We start from the raw sequence: 20,456 nt of genomic DNA on the forward strand, positions 1-20,456 counted from the left end.
TACTTCTCTATGGCAAAGAGGAAGTTTTCATGTGTTCTTTATTATTTTATGTCTATTTTGTTTGCATTAAAATATTGTCAACCGCTTGTACGATTTGTGAGCCTTCTAATCAAAATTTCCAATTTTACAATTCAGTAGTGTTATTGTCTTGTTATTATTAGCTTATGTCAAATAAATAAATTATTGATGTTCCTATAAAAAATTAAAAAATAAATAAATAAATAAAAATTGTTGTGATTACAGAATAGCGGACCGGAGCCTCTGACACTCATCGAGAAAAGCCCATTGAAAGTAAGGGATAGTTGCCTCTAGTGGAAATTGATCCCACAATAACAATCCTTTTTATTAGACCAAATTCTACTTGATTGGTTGGTATAATGCTTTTTTAGTACCAATAAAATTCATGATGAACAAACAATAATTCAACGTCACTTTTATTAAGCTCTCTTTATACACAACCCGGCTCCATTTTATTCTCACCATCACAAGAATTATCTACTATAACCACACTTCTCTGAACACTTTTGTACCTATAATTCTTAGACAATAGCACAAATACACACATATTTAATACAAAAATGGTCATCAAGAGCCAGTAAAAATAATCAAGATGACTATGGTTCAAATCCTTGCCTATCCATCCCTTTCCTCCATGCATCTTTGTCAAGCTATTTACAATGATGATTAAAAAGCTAGTAAGGAAGCTCCCAAAGCCGATAATACTTAGGAAAAACGCCATTCCTAAGCTCCTCATAGAGTCAGGAACTTGTTCATAAAAGTATTCTTGCAATCCTACTAGAGAAAACCCGTCTCCTATACCAAGGATTAAGTATTGAGGAGCTAGCCAAAACATGTTCATTATTTTCCCTTCTAGTGACGCCTTTAACCTTTCCCTTTCAACCAAGGCCGATATCATAAATGCAATGATTAACAAGACCATGCCAATACCAACTCTTGTAAGGATGTTGATGCCTCTCTCATTGTTTGTGACTCGTCTTAAGTATGGGAGAAGGACCTTGTCGTAAAAAGAAATTGTGACAATCATCCCTAGGGCTATTAGGGCATTCATAGAAGCTGCTGGGATTTCGAAGTCTTTGATTATGTTCTTATTCATTGAACTCCCTTGTTTAACGAAAAATGTGCCACCTTGGGCAATGCCTATGCCGAACACTAGGGAAGTTAGCCATATGGGAACCATGGTTATTAATAATTTCAATTCCTCCACTCGTGTCACGGTTGCTAGCCTCCATGGACTTTGTTTCTTCGTGGCTACTCCTTTACTTTCATGATTTTCGATGATTGCAGCTTTGTCAAAAAATCTGGTATATGAGATAAATGCACAATTTTTGTATAAAATAATTACTTTATTTTGTCCCAGAATGACTGACGCAGTCAAACTTTGCACACATGTCAATGCACTAGTGTGACCTTATTTTTGCATAATTAAATATTAACGAAAATTATTTAAAAAGTTATACTACGTATTATGAAACTTATATCAATATCTATCTAACAACACATTTTATGATAAAATATGTTTTTTTTTAGGTTAGGTAAAGAGAATAGTCAAAGTTGATATATGAATAGTGAAAAAATGACCAATGTCCCAGTTATTCTGGGACGGAGGGAGTATAAACAATAAAAATGGCCTAACTAGCCAACATGATACATATGGAGAGGTGTTGGACCGTTTATTTACCTGAGCCTATTTGTATGACCCAAACGCCGGCCTTGGAGCTTCCCTGAATCCGGCGTCTCATACAACAAGGATGGATTAGAAGGACAAGCTAAATTTCTTTTGGCCACGGCAGCAACTAAAACTTGCAACAATGGGGTCAAGGGACTTCCAAGAGCGGCCTTGTAACGATAAAAGGGCCTTCCAAGAACAAAAATTAAGACACTAAATCCCATAGTTATGGCTAGGATTAGAAATCCAAGTCCCCAACTTACGTAGTCTTGTACATACACAATCAAAGTCACTCCAAATAATAGGCCGGTGCAAAGAGCAATGCTCCACCAGTTGAAAAACGACATCTTTTGCTTTCGTTCTTTCGTATGGTTGTCATCAAATTGGTCCGCCCCAAAGCTCTCTAAGCATGGCTTGTAGCCTCCTGCTGCTAGGGCCACAAGATAGGCCGCTAAAAAGTATACCAACTCATGGACCTTGGTAACATGCTCGCATGTAGTCAAGGTTGCACCGCAAGGTTTAAGGCTAGGAACATATTGTGACATGGTCCAAACACCTAAACCCTGAATACATATGACGGTGCAAAGAATCAAACACAAACATTCTATAAAACAAAGTGTTAAGAAAAAAGTATAGAGAAGCATCGAGAAGGTTGTAAAATCCAATAAGTGTTACAAATTAATATGGCATGAAATTTTGTAAAATTTTTCTAATTGGTTGAAAATTAAAGCATTGTATTATTGTACGTACCAGCTATCATTTACAACGATTGTATGTGAAAATTTCGAGAAGTCTTACAAGAGCATAGAGGATGGCGGAGAAAAGAATCATGAAGTAGTGACCGGTATATGCATCAGCAAGGAACCCACCAAGCAAAGGCATAACAGTACAAACTCCGGCCCATAAATTCACACTGTTGACCGCCGTTTCCAAGTCTTGGTGCATCACTTTGGTCATGTACGTTATCATATTTGTTGCTATTCCAAAGTTACTTAGCCTCTCACTAAACTCTATTGCTGCATATTTCATATAGAATTTTAATTTAAGCCTCTAAAACATACCTTTATATATGTTCGGAAATAACTTTCATAGTATGTACTAGTATATTACGAATTACTTAAATATAACACATGAAACATGATTGATGATACAACATCATCGCTCGTAATAAATACTTGCTTGTCCAAAAAAAAAATGAGAAGCAGAATACTAGAATAATGTTACCTATGATAAAGAAGGATGCTTTCCATGAGCCAGTCGAAGCTCGAAGAGGAAGCTTTCCTTTGTAATCCAAAGACGAGTCGTGAACTTGTAAGTTTGTGACATTTTCATCAATTTTCTTTGTAAACTCACCTATTTCTCTCTGTGTTTCATCATGTGTTTCTGTTCCTATTCCTTCCATCATTATACACAAAATTAAGGAAATAATAGGTAAGTGGATAAGTAATCGATACCCCAATTGCTCCGCTATATATTAACCCGCAAACCCATGTATTGTATGTCTATTATCTAATTCTTAGACGTGCGGATTTGCGTTTACATATATTATTATGCTGAATGTTGTGTGATACTTATAAGATTCGTATTGAAATATAATTTCAAAATATCAACATGTTATAGTTTTATATTAATAAACTACTTTCTCCGTTCTTTTTTATTTGACCTGTTTCTTTTATCACGCTTGTCAATGCAAAACTTAAACGATCAATAACTTTAATTCTCTATAAGTAAAAATTATTAAAGTTATATATTATGATAGTATTTATTGAGACGAATTCAAAAAGATCTCACATGAATATGTTTTTCCTTACATATTAGTCACAAAAGACGGTCAAAGGAAGGGTGATGAATAGTGTAAAAGTCAAAGCGGGTCAAGTAAAAAAGAACGGAGGAAGTATAATTTAAGATATTAATATTAGTTATAAACGTACATTATTGACAAGCGTGAAATCTCCAACGTTGCGAATAAAAACAAAGTGAGGAAGTATGTTAGAAGATATGATTCGCACTACTCTGGATTTTCTAACGCCATATGTGATTTATATGACAATGTGATTTGGATATGATAATACATTAATACTCTAAAGATAATCATTTGAACAACAAAATTATATTATATATAGTTAATTAATTTTTTCGAAGTGATTTTATAGTTAATTATATTGGGTGCAATTGTCTTATATTTCATTAAGTCGAATTGAATCTAGCAATATATATTTGAAAATTTATCGTCGGTGAAAAGATAATGCATGGCTGAAAGTGATTACATATTTGATTGAGACGGAGGTTGGTACTTGGTAGTAGACTCTAGCTTGATGCAATAATTAGATCAAGCAAGGTTGCTTAGTCAACCATCCAAGCAATCCTCATCTTAATAAAGAATTAAAAATCTCATACAATGAGATTCACGTTCATTAAAAGTAAACACATTAGGTATCGTTTACTTTTGAAGGCTGATAGAAAATTTAACCATACACTCTGCCCGTACTACTGTACTTGGTTATTTGTTTTTTAAAGTTACCGATTTTTTTTATTAAAACTTATTTTTTTACATAAAATTAATTAAATAAGATGAAAAAAAAAAAAAAAAAAAGAGCCCTTCCCAAATTATTTGCCAATTATAAGTGCACAACTCAACATCTGAAACATGAACTGTACCATTGAAAATTAAGAAAAACAATCGATAAAAGTGGAGCAAATTACTAAATGTGTATAGAAATATGGAGAGATAAAAATTCTACTTCATATATACTTACTACATTATCTGAGTACGTACTAAAAATCTCAGTGCCAGCAGTATACTCAGTTTACTCATGTTTTTAAACACTAGCCATCTCCTCTGTCTTCTCACCATTACAAGAATCACCTACAGCCGTACTTCTGTGAACAGTTTTGTACTTATAATTCTTGGCCAAAAACACGAAAACACACATGTTCAACACAACCATGATCATCAATAGCCAGTAAAAATAATCAAGACGACTATGGTTCAAATCCTTGCCTATCCAACCCTTACCGCCTTTCAGCCCTGTCACATAGTCCACAATATTGATTAAAAACGTACTAAGAAAGCTCCCTACACCGATAACACTAAGGTAAAATGCCAACCCTAAGCTCCTCATCGAGTCAGGAACTTGGTCATAGAAATATTCTTGCATTCCTACTAGGGAAAACCCGTCCCCTATACCAATTAGCAAGAATTGTGGAGCAAGCCAAAATACGTTCATCATTTTCCCTTGCAATGCCATCTTTAGTCTTTTCCTCTCCACTAAGGCCGAGATCATCATTGATATGATTAAGATGACCATACCAATACCGATTCTTGTAAGAATGTTGATGCCTCTCTCATTGCCAGTGGCTCTCCTTAAGTATGGTAGGAGGACCTTGTCGTAGAAGGAAACTGAGGCAATCATCCCTAGGGCCGTTAGGGTGTACACTGAAGCCGGTGGGATTTCAAAGTGTTTGAAGACTCTCCTATCCATCGCGCTTCCTTGCTTGATGAAGAATGTGGACCCTTGTGCAATGCCTATGCCAAACACCAAACAATTTAGCCATATAGGAACCATGTTTATTATGAGCTTTAGTTCCTCTACTTGTGTCACGGTTGCTAGCCTCCATGGACTTTGATTTTTCCTAGTTGCTCCATTATATTCACCATCTTCAATTATAGCAGCTTTGTCAAGGAGTCTGCAATAAAAAATACAATTCAATTCATGAATATTAAAATCAAAATGAGATTTAAGAAAATAGTACAGCTAGTACACAATTAAGTACAACTAGCGCGAATTCTCCTGAATCTTTTATTTACCTGAGCCTATCTGTGTGACCTAAACGTCGTCCTTCGAGCTTCTCCGAATTAGTAAGCTCATATAACATGGAAGAATCCGAAGGACAATGAAGATTTCGCTTTGTTATTGCAGCGACAAAGACTTGTAACAGCGGGGTTAAGGGACTACCACGGGCACTCCTATAACGGTAAAATGGCCTCCCAAGAACAAATACCAAGACAGAAGCTCCCATAGTTATTGTTTGTATAAAAAATCCAACACCCCAACCAAAGTTGTCTTGCAAGTACACAATCAAAGTTACACCAAAGAAGAGGCCACTACAAAGTGCAACATTCCACCAGTTGAAAAATGACATCTTTTGCTTCCTTTCTTCCGAATGATTGTCATCGAATTGGTCAGCCCCGAAACTCTCCAAGCACGGTTTATGACCACCCGTTGCTAGCGCCACGAGGTAGGCCGCTATGAAGAAGACTACCTCGTGAACCTTGCTAGCATGATCACATGTATTTGGGGTTGTACTGCAGGGTTTAAGACTTGGAACGTATTGTGTCATGGTTAAAAGACCTAAGCCCTGAACAAAAGAGTTAAGAAATTAGTTTAAATTGTCAACGAAAAAGCGCACTTGGGTAGTTGGGTGTACAATCTAATTTACGAAACTAATTGACCTTGTAGTTTTTTCAACTAATCCAATCATATCTTGGTGGGCCAAAAAGCCCAATTATACTGTTCGATCACCCCTTTTTGGGTCTGAATAATGTCAATGCCACATTTTGCATTTGATCAAAATGTAGGGCCCAAAGCCCATTAGTGTTTGAACGAAAAGGCTTTTTTTTTTTTTTTTTTTTTTTTTTTTTTGTTGATAAGGACAAGGGCCCTATCAAACAGAAACCTCTTCCGATCCTGATTAACGGACTAGACAATTTAAAAGTGGGGGGGAGGGTTAGGGAATCCCCATCCCTAAAGTGTCTTTAGTGGGGTTTGATCCCACAACCTCTTGATTGTAAGATGCAAACTTGACTTACAAATACTTAGAAATTAAATTTTCTATACTTGATTTTACTAAACTTATGTAATATGGAGTACAAGTTATAACGTGGAGTATTAATTTTGTAAAGCTAACTAAATTCATACTTTCTACTAATAATTTATTAAAAAATAGTATTAAACTAATAAAATTATTTTTAAAAAGTTAAACCTCATAGATAAGATTAATAGTTGAATGTTTGTGTCCAAAAAAAACAAAAAAAAAAAAAGATTAATAATTGAATGAAACAAACGTCCTCTGCTCAACAATTTAATTAAATTTACTTTTAACTTTTTGCTTAATATTTGTATGGGATAAAAGATATTGGTTTTAAAAAGAAAGTTCTTCTAGAAAATGTTAGGCATTACAACTTGCTAGCCTAGGTAAATCCCAAAATAACCAATAGTGGTGAATTTGCAAAAATTGACATTATTTGTAATTAATACTTCATGATATAGACATGTAATCATATACTTCATGGTTGCATGTCTCTTTCTTTAAGGTTGTTAAAAAGTATGACTTCATCACTTTACTTTCCTTCTTGATTGATGTTTCGGGGTTTTCTGATGTCCTGCGGGAGAGTTACAATTCCGAGACTGGAACCGGACGCCTGTACCTGCAAAACAACGGAGACTCCTTGTGGTGGGAGCTCCGCCTCCAACGGTCAAGTTAGTACTTGATTAAGGAGTAATTAATGCGGAAATTAAAGTGATTGGGTCTCTCTAGGTGAGAGTGTTTAATGTATGTAATCTGCTTTTTAGCATGTTCAGCATGTAATCTCCCTTAATGAGGATTAAGGGAGGTATTTATAACCTCGGGAAACGTGCCAATCTAGGTTTAGGTTAACCTTGGGCTGATTGGGCTTCCCTCGGGAGTTGGGCCTAGGTGACTGGTTATCCCAGGTGTCATGGGAAGGACACGTGTCGTGTCGTAATTGGTCCATGGTGGACGGATCATTGCTTGACACGTGGCAGGCTCCTATTGGCCCATGTGACGGACACATGGCGGAACCTGATTGGTCCACTTGTCAGATGGTGATTGGTGGGGAAAAATCCCCTAATCATTTGCCCCTCACATGTGGCACGTGACTGGTCACGTGTTACCTGTGACAGGTATCGCCCTGTAACAGGCGACGGCCTGCTACAGGTGTCACTCGGCGAGAGGCCGAGAGATTCTCCCGCCAAAATTTTGAATTCTGGAAGTGACCCTTCGCCTTCTCACTTCGCCTATATAAAGGAGTGTTGACTTCGGTCATTTTCCCACTTGAGAACTTTGTGAGAGAACATTCGGTCCCCTGAACTTGCTCTGACATTTTGGACCCTTTCTGCCTACCGCCTGCTGTGACAAGCCGACTGCAAAGGATTTTTAGAACTTCATCAATCGTCACTCGTTCAGGTAACCGTCGGTTCTCTTACTCTTAATTTTCTCTTTATTTTATTCTTTTTTGAAATGGCACCACGGAAGCACACGACACGACCTAGGTTAGTGATCATCCGGTCACCGGGGACGGCTGAATCTAGGACTAGGAGTGCCGCCTGCCCTTTTCTGGACCCATCTTTTCCCTTTATACAAAGTCCGACTGTATCTGTGTCTATGCAGAACATGATGGCCAGAACAAAAAAGACTGCCAGGATCTCAAATTCAGACGGCTCCTCCCACAGGGTGCCGATTAGTGAAACATCTGACCAGGCGCCAGATGTGGAAGTGAAACAAAGCGGCTTGAAAGCCGGCAGTTCTGAGGGAGGAGTCAAAGTGACCCCTTCCCATTTTACAGTTGACAATTCTACATTCTCTCCTGCTCCTTTTAAAGGAGAGGAGGCGGGCCCCTCCGGGAGAGGGGAAGAGTCGTCCTCTTCGGACTCGTCAGAGGACGATTCCGAGTCTAGCTCTTCTGGTCATGCTTCCCTGGACACAGAAGAGAAAAACAGTCGCCTACAAGAGGCGAGGCTTTCTCACGCAGTTGAGAAGGGGGACGATTGGGCGGAGCCATCCGCCTCTCACCGAGAGCAAAATACCCCCTACTACTGCACGGTACCTTGGGGCCGGATCACAGCCATGCAAGAGAAAGTGGAGAGCTTTATCGCAAACCACACAATGGGCCCCGACTTTTTAGTGTTTGTGCCGGATCCAGAAGACACAGTCGTCTGGCCGGCTGGTACCAGTTATGATAGCGCCTGCTTTGGCTGCTACGAGGCGGCCATCAAGGCTGGGCTGCGCTTCCCTCTACATCCGGCTGTTCAGCGGATCTTGGATGGGTATGAGTTGGGGTTATGGAAGTTAGCCCCGAACTCCTGGGTCAACGTACTCGGCTATGTGGCCGGGTGCGAACTGCACGGGGTGGAGCCGAGCTTCGAGGCTTTCGCCCACATGAACTACCTCAGCCGGACCCCTAAGGCAGGCGGTACCGGCTGGTATCAATTGACGAGCCACAGGGGCTACCTCATGACGAGAGGTAAAGCAAACAAATGGAAGGACTGGCGGAGCACCTTCCTCATCATTGAGAGTTCAGACACAGAGCTGAACAAGCGCTTCAACAGGTGGAATAGGAATCCGCCCCTTCTTGCAGGCGGCCGCAGCATGCCGCCTGTTCCCCCTAAGGCTAAGAAAGAGATCCTAGATAAAGGACTCTTCAAAGTAGAGGCGAAGGTGAACTCTACTTCAGGGGTACGAGAGCAAGTACCCCTGCACTGCGTCCCGAGCTTCAAATGGCTCTACGACGAGTACTTTTTGGCCGCATGTGGCCTCAGCAGTCGGTGCTCAAGAGGTAGCCGGCCTGTCGAATACTCTGTTGTTCCATGCATTTCTTGTTATGACTTATTAACTTTGCTATTTGTTTTTGCAGCGGACGCTATGAGCAAAATTACCGCCTCCAAGACTGCGGCGGCCATGTTGCGGGCCTCCATCATGCAACAGTCTTCAACCGACTCCCCCAACAAGGGGGCACCCTTGGTGGGCTTCGAACCTTTAACCCTCTTTTTGGAGTTGTGTTTATGCATATACTGACTTCTTCTTTTTTAGACGGGCGCTCCAAGAGCTTCTTCTTCCCAACAGCCGGACCCCAAGGCCCGGAGGACGACTGTTGCGAGCTCTCCTGGTTCTGCCAGGAAACATGCGGCGGCTGAGAAACAGCCGGCCACTTCTTCTAAAACTCCAGCTGGGCCACCTAGAAGTATGAAATTGTCCTTGTAAATTTTAGACTTGCTCCCTTCTTTACTAGGTCTAATCCGTTTGTTTATGCTTGATGCAGCCGGCCCTCAGGAGCCTGACTTGGTCGAGGTGGCCAAGTCTATGATCAAGGTCGTTCCTCCAACTGAAAGGAAGGCGGTCAGGGGTGTCGGCACCCTTGACCTAGACGGGATTGCAGGGGTCCTTGCTGAGGTATACTTAGCATATTTTTTAGTATTTGAATTCCAGGACGCCTGTTTTCTCTTTTTGTTTGGAAACTGACGCCTGTTCCCCTTTTTACTTAGGCCCTGCTCCGAGTAAACGGCCTTCGCAAGCCGCTTGACCGGAAGAACAAAGAGGTAAAGGCTGCAAAAGCTATGGCCGCCTCTGACTGTGATAAGGCAATGTTTCAAATTGCCCAAAATGAAGTTCTGACTATTGATATTCTTTATTATCAGGTGCAGGCTACCGCCGCTATCCGGGCTCAGTTAGAGGCGGCCCAGAAGAGGAATAGCGAGCTGGAGGCGACCATCAACAACCTCAAGGCCGAGCTGAGACCTCTTCGCCAAAAGATTTCCTCATACGAAACCTTGGAGAAATCCTTGGCGAGCGTAAAGGTACGCCTGGTGACCCAGGAGAAGAGTCTTACTCAGGAGCTCTCGGAAAAGGCCGAGCAAGAAAAGAAAGAGTTGGTCCGGGAGATGATGGAAGACTCTGCTCAAATCCAGCGCATGACTTGGGGCCGCCTCTTCCCCAATGCCGACTTTGCCTCATGGAAAAAAACGTACCGCCAGTGTTCTGATAGATATAATCAAGAGATCCTGGCGGCTGCTGAGGAAGAGGCGTTGGAGGAGGCGTTGGAGGAGGAGCAGCAGCCGGTAGTGGCGCTCGTGCCGCTTTGGGGTAATGCATCAAAAAAGGATGCAGCTGAAGCCGAGTCCAGCAAGAAGAGTGCTGACCAGGCGGCAGCTGCTAATATTGAAGATCTGCCCCCTTCTTAAGCTTTATGTCTTCTTTCCACGGCCTGCGTGCCGTTTGTTTGTATTTACCCGGCCAGGGGGCCGAGGCTCTGAATATTTTGCCGGTCTTTAATGACTGGCTTCTTTTTAATGAATTTTTTTTTGTTTTGCTTCAAATTTGTTTAAGTATTGAATATTCTGATATCCAATTGTACACTATACCGACTGTTTTACATGGCCGATAGTTGCAGACAGGTACGGATAGTTAGTCACGCCGCCTATGCCCCTGGACGACTGGTTGTCTGTTTCCAGGCTAGACGATCAGTCGGCAATTAATCCAATCGGTATTCGAACCATTTTAAAGACTGGATCCCCTTTAGGCAGACAGTCCTGTCATTTGTAAAATTAACCAAGTAGGAAAGTGGTTTGACCAAGTAAACATGATTGTTACCTAGTCGCCAAGTAACTGAGTAGTAGAGGTATCAAGCGGTTGGTACCGGTTGTTCCCCTTTATTCGCCAATGTTTGTTGGCTTTTAACTCATAGGTTGTTAACCTAGCAGGAGTAGTGGTTGAGAGCCTCTGTTTGCTAAAAACAGGCGGACGACTCATACCTTTTAGGCTCCATACTAAGTTTGAGAGAGTGACTATGAGTTAACTTTGGTGTTACTCAGTCGCCGTCACTCCTGCTTGAGTAGTAAAGGTACCAGGCGGCGGAGGCCGGCTGAACCTTTTGATTCGCCAATGTTTGTTGGCTATTAACTCAAGAGGTACCCCCTGCATTTATCCCAAGTAATACAGGCGGTCATCTGACTTAGATGTCAACTGCTACCACTGGTTTGGTTAGTGATAGAGTTATCCTTGTCTCAAAAACGGCTACGTGGTTGCCCTTGGGGGCAGTCGTATAGGTGCCGTGTAATTAGTTTATAGAGCAATGTTCCACCCAAAAGGGAGCTGCTCTCTGCGACGAATTTCATCCGGAGGGATGCCGCCGAACGCCTGCTATGATGTTGGGATAGGTCGTATTAGTTTAAAGATTGGATCAGTTGGCTTGGCGCCTGGACTGATCATTCGGCTTGTGGCCTTGGTTAGTTCTTGGTGAACGTAGGTGCTAAGTAAGAGGAGGGTAGCCGCCTGTTTAGGCACAGGGTCGGCCAGGCCCTGATCATTTTTAGCTAAGTATAAGGGTGGCTGTGTGCTTTGGAACCAGTCGGCCCTCTTCTATGGAGAGTAGCCGACTATATGTCCAGACAGCATGCCCCTATGGTGTAAAATATTCAATGGAGAGTAGCCGACTGTAAAGGTACAGGCGGCATGCCCCTCTGAAGAGAAATACTCAATGGAGAGTAGCCGACTGTAAAGGTACAGACGACATGCCCCTCTGAAGAGTAAAATACTTAATGGAGAGTAGCCGACTGTAAAGGTACAAGCGGCATGCCCCTCTGAAGATAGAGTAAAATACTCAATGGAGAGTAGCCGACTGTAAAGGTACAAACGGCATGCCCCTCTGAAGATAGAGTGAAATACTCAATGGAGAGTAGCCGACTGTAAAGGTACAGACGGCATGCCCCTCTGAAGATAGAGTAAAATACTCAATGGAGAGTAGCCGACTGGCATGCCCCTCTGAAGAGTAAAATACTTAATGGAGAGTAGCCGACTTTAAAGGTACAGGCGGCATGCCTCTCTGAAGATAGAGTAAAATACTCAATGGAGAGTAGCCGACTGTAAAGGTACAGACGGCATGCCCCTCTGAAGATAGAGTGAAATACTCAATGGAGAGTAGCCGACTGTAAAGGTACAGACGGCATGCCCCTCTGAAGATAGAGTAAAATACTCAATGGAGAGTAGCCGACTGTAAAGGTACAGACGGCATGCCCCTCTGAAGTAAGAATAAAAACTGAGTATGGAGAGTAGCCGACTGTTTGTTAGTAGGCGTGCCCCTCTTAGTACAAAATTGAATATTAAGTATGCAAACTTTTATTAAGTAGCCCTTGACTATTTACATCATTTAAAAGAAATATTTCTTAAGATTATCTACATTCCAAGTTCGAGGCAACGGTTGTCCGTCTGGTGTTCCCAGACGGTAGGTACCGTCCCTGACCTCTTCACAGATTTGGTAGGGTCCTTCCCAGTTGGGAGTTAGTTTGCCAGACTCATTAGCCCTACCAACTGCTTCCATTTTTCTAAGTACAAAGTCCCCCACTTTGAGTGGACGCCTGTGTACTTTTTTGTTGTATGATCTAGTCATTCTCAGGCGGTAAATTTCATGGCGCAAGACAGCATTGCCCCTCCTTTCAGGAAGTGAGTCTAATGCCAGGCGCATGGCTTCCCAGTTTGCCTCTTCGTCATATAGCATTACTCGAAGAGTCGGCTCGTAGTGTTCTATTGGAAGAACAGCTTCCGCACCATAAGTTAGGAGGAATGGAGTTTCTCCAGTCGCCCCTTTTTCAGTCGTCCTAATGGCCCAGAGAACATGTGGTAATTCATCCGCCCATAGGCCGCCTGCTCGTTCAATCTTTTTCTTGAGACCGTCTGAGATGATTTTATTAAAGGCTTCTACCTGGCCATTTGCTTGTGGACGGCCGACAGATGCAAAGTAGTGTGCAATTCCTTGGTCACCCAACCAGCTTTTGAGAACAGACGTCTCAAATTGGGGACCATTATCAAAAACCATAGACATGGGAACCCCGAACCGAGTGATGACATTTTTCCAAATGAATGAAATTACATCCTTCGTCTTGATTCCCTTTACAGCCTCCGCCTCTACCCATTTAGTGAAGTAGTCGACGGCAACAAGTATGTACCTCCTTCCGCCTGTAGCAGGCGTATATGGACCCAGAATATCCATGCCCCACTTAGCAAACGGTAGTGGGCTATGAATGGTAGTGAGGTCAGTAGCCGGACGGTGATTTAGTTTGCCAAACCTTTGGCACTTGTCACATTTTTTCACCATCACCATCGCATTTGCTTCTAAAGTAGGACAAAAGTAGCCCTGCCGCCTTGCCCGTTGAGCAAGCATCCTACCGCCTATATGGGAAGCACAGTAACCAGAGTGAAGATCGTCTAGTATCTCTCGTCCCTTTTCTGGAGTAACACACTTTAAGAAGGGTTGAAGGTAACTGGTTGCTCGTTTTTTCAGTGCTGCCGCCTGTTGATGATCATCCGGCAGGGTACCGTTTGTCAGATATGCCCTGATTGGATCCATCCAGGTTGAGCTTCTGTCTAGGATGTCTTTCTCTTCTTGCCGCCTGCTTCTTGAACAGGCGCACTCTCCTTGACATTGTCAAGGTCTATTTTTCCACCACTCGACCCAGTGGCCATAACAGTGGGCTTGACATCCGAGAGATAGCACTCTCGGGCCATCCTCTGATCTCCCTTTAGGGACCCGACTGTTCCATTATCCCTCTCAAACTTGAGCAACATAAGAGATGGAATTATAACAGCCTTGGAATTATTCAGGGTTGGTCGTCCCAGAATCATGTTGTAGGCCGAGAGTTCTTCTACTACCAGGAACCGGACTACCATGTGTCGTCCTTCCCCTTTTTCGCCCAGGCGGATGGGTAAATCCACTCGTCCCACTGGGTGGACGACTCCTCCTCCAAACCCTACTAAAGGGTGGGATGCCGGATGTATGCAATCAGTCTGATATTTTAGTTTCGACAGACATTTGCTACTGATGAGATCTGAAGAGCTTCCGATATCTATGAGGATTCGGCCAACTCTCTGGTTGTCCACTTTACATTCAATAACGATAGGGTCGTCATGCGACCCTCTTACCCCTCCTAGATCTTCTTCAGTGATGACAATCTCAGGAAATGAATATTTGGAGGGCCGTTCTTGGTGAACGGAATTTACATCTAACCGTCTGATATTGTCTTTGTTGCCCCTAATAGTGGGGCCGCCTCCTGAGAAGCCGCCTGCAATGGTGTAGACGACTGCATCATCTGTATCGGAGCTGTCGGCCTGTTGATTCTTTTTGGTCGACTGCTTTTTTGAGGAAGTGTTCCTCGTAGATTTCTTGACATAAGTGTCAAGATCACCTTGCTCAGCCAGGCGGTCCAGATACCGCATGAGACTGATGCATTCATTGGTGTGATGACCAACATCTTCATGATAATCACAGAATTTTTCTTGGTTTCGATTGTTTGCAGAACCCTTCACGGGGACCGGCTTCTCAATTGAGATCCGTCCCTTGATTTCCTTTAGGATAAACTGGCTATCCTTGTTAAACGCATACTTTGGGGAGTATGGTTTGAATTCTTTTTTCTTTTTCTGGGCCGGCTGTTTAGAGGAATCAGCCGCCCAGACCTCTTTTCTTTTCTCGTCTTTGTTTGACGACTGTTTCTGTCGTCCTTCTCTTTTGTCGGACCTTTTCCCGTCTGACCGTTTTACCGTACTACAAAGATCAGTCGCCTGTATATAGGCTTCCGCCTCAATCAAGGCCTCTTGAAGAGTCGCCACCCTCTTTCGGACCAAGTCAAATTTGAAGGTCGACCCGTCTTTGAGACCTCTGAAAAAGTCAGTATAGGCTACTTCATCCGGTAACCTTTGAATCTGTATTCTCATCAGGTTAAACCACCTGATGTAAGAACGAAGACCCTCCTTCTCGTCCTGTTGAATTGTTCCTAAATCAAGGGTCGTCTTCTTCGCAGGGATGTTCATGGCGAAGTTGGAGGTGAATAAGTAAGCAAGCGTCCTGAAGTTATTTACACAACCAGTCGGCAGGTTGCCGAACCATTGTTGTGCGATTCCTTTGAGAGTCGCTGGGAAACACTTGCACCAAGTGGGATCATCCAACCCTTGAAGGTACATCAGGTTGGTGAATGCCATCAGATGGTCTTCTGGGTTAGTAGTGCCGTCATAGGCGCCTACTAATACATTTTTCACTTTGGCCGGCTGAGCGGCTTCAGTAATTTCCTTGGAGAAGGCCGACGGCTGTTCACCTAGTCTAAGCAACCGTAGCTGCCAGTCCATAGGTTGGACATTTTTTGCTGCATGTCCACCAAACGGAGGTGGCTGTAAAAAATATTGTTGTTGCGGTACAAACGGTAAGTTTGGTACCGCCTGATCGCTATGAAAGCCGGACTGACGGGAGGTGCCGCCTGACTGACTCTCATGATACGACTGAGCATGCCTCATCGAGGTATTTCGCAGACTGTCTTGGAAATTTGAAGTAGAGGCCGACTCTGACAATCGGCTACTCTTCTTCTGCTCTAGCAGTAGCCGAGCGTCTGTGTATGTTTTCCTCGACCCGTTCGCCTGAATATGACGAACAGGTTTCCTATTTCCTGGAGTAGGAAAACGGTATTTTGTGAAATCAAGGGCAGTCGGCTCCCGCTTCCTAGATTTAGGATGAGGAGTCGCCTCTCGCCCTTGAACTGGCTTTCTCTTCAGTGAAGTGGAGGGTTTCTTAGCCGACTGCTCCTTGTCCAGAGCAGGCGGCTTCTTGTTGATCAACTCTTGAATTTCTCCCTTGAAGTCCCTCATGAAGGTCATGAGTTCGTTCCTTGTGATGGGAGCAGACCCATCAGTCGGCTGCTGCCGAACAGGCGGTGCGCCTGCTGGCTCACTTCCAGTTTGAAGATGTTCCCGTTCCCTCCTTTCGGTATGACGGGTACGTCGGGCCCTTAGGGTCCCGTCTGATGCTGTGTGAGCTTCAACTTCAAATTCATTCTCAGTATCGTGGTCCGACTGAACTTGAGGGTCGTCTAGGGGACGCCTCTCTTCAGGAGTCGGTACAAACGTGGATGCCATCTCAGAAGTACTCTCCCCACAGACGACGCCAAATGTTTCGGGGTTTTCTGATGTCCTGCGGGAGAGTTACAATTCCGAGACTGGAACCGGACGCCTGTACCTGCAAAACAACGGAGACTCCTTGTGGTGGGAGCTCCGCCTCCAACGGTCAAGTTAGTACTTGATTAAGGAGTAATTAATGCGGAAATTAAAGTGATTGGGTCTCTCTAGGTGAGAGTGTTTAATGTATGTAATCTGCTTTTTAGCATGTTCAGCATGTAATCTCCCTTAATGAGGATTAAGGGAGGTATTTATAACCTCGGGAAACGTGCCAATCTAGGTTTAGGTTAACCTTGGGCTGATTGGGCTTCCCTCGGGAGTTGGGCCTAGGTGACCGGTTATCCCAGGTGTCATGGGAAGGACACGTGTCGTGTCGTAATTGGTCCATGGTGGACGGATCATTGCTTGACACGTGGCAGGCTCCTATTGGCCCATGTGACGGACACATGGCGGAACCTGATTGGTCCACTTGTCAGATGGTGATTGGTGGGGAAAAATCCCCTAATCATTTGACATGTTAAACGAAAAGGCTAATTTATTGCGTAAATTTATGAATTAACCTACCAAAAACTAAAAGAAATTCAACTATAACACTTATTTCTCAAAAAGTAATGTACTCATTTATTGGTAAAAAAAAAGTATGTACTCATTTATTGGTGAAAAAAGTATTAGTCTTTGTATTACATATAATTGGGGCTAATATCTAAGCTCTAAAGAGTCTAAACGGGATATCTCTTCTCTTAAAAATTCGGTTATGCATGACATATAGGGTTGTATATAACCATTAATTTCCTATAAATAATAATTCCTTCATTCGTTTTTGTCGTTCTAATTTGATTGTGCATGTTTGTCAATGCATTCATATTTTTGACTAACAATGTCTTTAATTGTGTTACAACAAAATTTATAAACATTTGATATTCTTATTATAGTATTCACTGAAATGAATCAGACAAGATTTCAGTTAATTATATTTTACGAATTATCATATATATTGAGAGTAATTTTTAAAAGATAGATTTTTTTTTTTCAAATTGTGAATAGTGTCAAGATTCTAAACTTGAACAAATATAATGAAGGGAATACAAATTTGAGAATAAATGACAAAATAGTCCATTGATCAACATCATCGCTAAATAAGTCTTAACTTTTTCCTTTCTAATATTCACATATGTTGTTAGACTGCATTTATCATTCTCCATAAAAATTAAAATCCAAATATAAAGCAAAAGCAATTAAAGATATTTTTTTTTTTTAAATTTGGAAATATTAATATAGAATTAGGAGGAGAGAGAAAAGACTTGCCAAGACATAGAGGATAGCAGAGAAGAGAATCATGAAGTAGCGGCCAGTGTAAGCATCCGCAAGAAACCCACCAAGAAGAGGCATTACTGTTGTTACTCCTGTCCATATATTCACGCTGTTCGCCGCCGTTTTCAGGTCTTGGTGCATCACTTTTGTCATGTATGTTATCAAATTTGTTGCTATTCCAAAGTAGCTCAATCTCTCACTAAACTCAATTGCTACATATATACATAATCATTTCAACCGATATTAGAATTTTGTTGAGCTATCAGCAAATCTTAGGTGAGTCAAACTTACAATAACTTTAACTTTTATTATAAGAAGCTAGTGAGACGTCATCTAGTCTAGTCATAAGTTATTAAAAGAAGATCGCCTCATATAAGATTTTGCTGATAATAAATTTTTTTAAAAAAAAACTAGCTTAGTATAATGTATAACAACAAAAAAGTTATGAGGTTACCTATGATGAAGAATGAGGCTTTCCATGAGCCAGTGGAAGCTCGATGAGGAATCCTTCCTTTGTAATCATACGACGAATCAAGAACTTGTGATTTCGCGACATCTTCATCTTCTTCTTCTACTTCGAATTTCTTTAATGGGATTTCAGGAGTACTTAGATCACCCATTTCTTTTTGTATTTTTTGTATTATTGTTATAAGTTGATCGCAAATTAAATCTAAGAGGGTAAGAGTGACTATGGCATGGTATTTATTGTATGAAAAAAGTCTTAATCCTAAGGTCTAAATTGTCACTTATAGTGGTGTTTAATTTTTTTTGACTAAGTTAACAAAAGATAGTGCACGGTGCAATTAATTGATAAATACAGTACAGTGTGTATGTATAGTACCCCCCACTCATCTTTGCGCAAATTGGAAGTTGGGATGATGCAAAGAGTTTAAAGAGACATGTAATATTCTCTAAAAAAAAAAAGCGTAACAATTTATGCTATTCTCCAACTACTTTTGAAAACAGCAAGCCATATACACCGATTTAATACTCGTTTCTTAAATAATAGTCCGTATTTCACTCAACAAAACAAGACACCTTTAATAAATGAAATGTCGTTTGGGACAGGCTCAAGGGCACAACGTGGCCAATGAGGGGGGATTCTGGGGCAATACTACCAAAATTTACAGTATATGCTGCGTGAGGTTACAATTTTCTGTTTTTGAGCCTATTTAGATCTACTCCGTTTTTCGTTTTAGGGGACTATATAACCTATCAGCTATTCTGTAATATATATGTAACATCCTCAAGATCTGTAAAACTCTCCTCTCGCCTATCTGTTGATATAACTAACTCATCGTTTTAATTTAGTAAAAATATAAAATCTTTGTTCTTGTTTACTAATTTCTTTAGTCTTTCTTGCATCTAATATAACAATACTATACCTCATAAGTTGACTCTTCACGCACGCAATTTGTAGGTAAGCAAGTATTATTTACTATGACTATATTCAATGGATCGGAGTATGCCAAAGTCAAAAACTCCTAGTGAGAGCATCAGTTACCTTCAAAAAAAAAAAAAAAAAAAAAAAAAAAAAATTTGAATTGGTTCTATTGAGGTGGAGCCGTAGAGGTTGGGGCCTTGGGGTGGTGCGCAACAATTTGCAAATGTGAGGTCAAACTTGGTTGCTTGATAACATGATAAGTAAACGTCAACGAGTATTTGATATATGTTGAGTTGTTGACCATTAACATGTTTTAGTGGAAATTTTATACATGATTGCAACCACAATATTAAGTGTAGGTCTTGAAATTAGGGGTGAATAATATATAACATGTTTCATGACCCCTTATTGGCCCTTATTATATTACATAAATAAGTTGACTTTTAAGTGGCTAAGTACATTTACACATGTATAATTCATAATAAAGTGGCCTGGCTAAATATGCTATATATGAAGTACATGTTGTATGCACTTTCATTTCCTGATTTAGAATATACTATATATGCTTTATATCTTTTCAAGAGTTTTCAATAATAATAATTCAATTCCAAAATTGCAAGTGAAAATATACTTTGTACTCCCTCAATCCCTATTTTTTTTTGCCCCATTTGAAAGTGTACGGTCTTCAAGACGTGTCTTAAAACGTCTATATTTCTATTTCCATACATGTAAAAATTATAAAAATGTAAAATTAATAACTACACAATGAGACGAATCTAAAAAAATCACTCATACCTTATTTTTTATAGATTAACGGTAATTTATAGTCAAAGTTTTCAATGTTTAACCCAAAAAATGGCAATGGGGCAAAAATAAAGAGACAGAGGGAGTAGTAAACTATGGAGTAAAAAAATAAATAAATAAATAAATAAAAGGGAGTATGAAGTACAAAGCATAACTTGGTCCTCCTAATAAATGAGTATTGTTTTGAATGTACACTTTTCTTTGATACATTCGGGTCTTTTCTTTGATATATTCGGGTGTACGGTACATATATGTAGAAATTAAATAATTGCATCTAGCATGCACTACTATTAAGAACCTATCAAATGTTGATACCAACTCTGTTAATATCTTATAAGGCTGTATCTATACTATATATGACCTAATAACAAATCTCATTCATACAATTATACCGATCACTCTTTATGCCTTTCTTAACACACTAACACCCCCTTCCCAAAAAATAAACAAATAAATGTATCGGTCAAATTCTCCTAAACGCTAAAATATAATATTATCTACTGCTCCCTGTATAAACTTATCAAGTCCTTTTGCATATCCTAA

The 20,456-nt window shown here is 41.0% G+C and overlaps 2 protein-coding genes across 2 annotated transcripts; both read right to left on the bottom strand.

The window, feature by feature from the left end:
• Positions 1–400: 400 nt before the first annotated feature.
• LOC110699183 (protein NRT1/ PTR FAMILY 5.6-like) lies at positions 401–3,214 on the bottom strand. Its single transcript, XM_021876674.1, has 4 exons — positions 2,912–3,214; positions 2,486–2,703; positions 1,700–2,250; positions 401–1,319 (listed from the first exon to the last, which is right to left on the bottom strand). The coding sequence occupies exons 1-4, from the start codon at positions 3,090–3,092 to the stop codon at positions 449–451; spliced, it is 1,821 nt and encodes a 606-aa protein (XP_021732366.1). The 5' UTR covers positions 3,093–3,214; the 3' UTR covers positions 401–448.
• A 1,114-nt stretch (positions 3,215–4,328) lies between these two features.
• LOC110699184 (protein NRT1/ PTR FAMILY 5.6-like) lies at positions 4,329–18,585 on the bottom strand. The gene is made up of 4 exons (XM_021876675.1): positions 18,180–18,585; positions 17,720–17,937; positions 5,496–6,046; positions 4,329–5,374 (listed from the first exon to the last, which is right to left on the bottom strand). The coding sequence occupies exons 1-4, from the start codon at positions 18,343–18,345 to the stop codon at positions 4,507–4,509; spliced, it is 1,803 nt and encodes a 600-aa protein (XP_021732367.1). The 5' UTR covers positions 18,346–18,585; the 3' UTR covers positions 4,329–4,506.
• Positions 18,586–20,456: the final 1,871 nt, after the last annotated feature.

The sequence above is a fragment of the Chenopodium quinoa genome, unplaced genomic scaffold (assembly GCF_001683475.1).
Source record: "Chenopodium quinoa cultivar QQ74 unplaced genomic scaffold, ASM168347v1, whole genome shotgun sequence".
Classification (NCBI taxonomy): Eukaryota; Viridiplantae; Streptophyta; class Magnoliopsida; order Caryophyllales; family Amaranthaceae; genus Chenopodium; species Chenopodium quinoa.